Genomic DNA, 561 nt, shown 5'->3' with positions numbered 1-561 from the left:
TGCAGCCCCTCCTGGCTGGGCCCAACAGCAGCCAGGCCTCCCTGGTGGGGGCCTACAAAGCACCCATAGACTTCAGCAACAGCGAGTTTTATGGTTTCTCTGAGTTCTTCTACTGCACCGAGGATGTGCTGCGCCTGGGGGGCCGCTACAGTTCCTCCACCTTCACCTCTGCTGCCCAGGTGGGTGCTGCCCCAGCCCGGGGGCGGGGGAGCTGTTACTCCTCGGTCTTGGGGGGGGTGTGGGCTGTTCCTCTGCTCTGAGCAGCAGCTTTTCTGTCCCCCAGGAGTACTGCAGCCAGCGATGGGAGGTGCTGACCCAGCGCTTCCGCGGTGGCCTTTACTCAGCTCACGCTGACCAGCACCGGCTGAAGTAAGTGGCTTTCCTGGGGGCTTTGCTGCAGTGAGGACAGTGGTGCAGGTGTCAGCAGCCAGCTGATGCTCCCACGTACCGTGTCTGCAGGTACCAGTGCTTCAAATCGGCCTGGATGTACCAAGTCCTTCACCAGGGCTTCGGCTTCCCCCTGGACTACCCCAGCCTGCGCACGGCCCAGCTGGTGTACGA

At 62.7% G+C, this 561-nt stretch overlaps 1 protein-coding gene across 1 annotated transcript in view; it reads left to right on the top strand.

The window, feature by feature from the left end:
• The window catches only part of LOC104493723 (ectonucleoside triphosphate diphosphohydrolase 7-like), a gene marked incomplete at both ends in the record, with an annotated part of 3,596 nt that extends 3,041 nt beyond the window's left edge, over positions 1-555 (top strand). Inside the window, 3 exons of the mRNA XM_010136451.1 lie at positions 6-179; positions 284-369; positions 460-555. Of these exons, the coding sequence (XP_010134753.1) occupies positions 6-179; positions 284-369; positions 460-555 (356 nt within the window). The remainder of the gene's footprint in view (positions 1-5; positions 180-283; positions 370-459) is intronic.
• Positions 556-561: the final 6 nt, after the last annotated feature.

This window comes from Buceros rhinoceros, unplaced genomic scaffold, assembly GCF_000710305.1.
Source record: "Buceros rhinoceros silvestris isolate BGI_N320 unplaced genomic scaffold, ASM71030v1 scaffold21295, whole genome shotgun sequence".
Classification (NCBI taxonomy): domain Eukaryota; kingdom Metazoa; phylum Chordata; class Aves; order Bucerotiformes; family Bucerotidae; genus Buceros; species Buceros rhinoceros.
The sequence above is the reverse complement of the archived record's forward strand: the minus strand, read 5'-3'. Positions and strand labels throughout refer to the sequence as shown.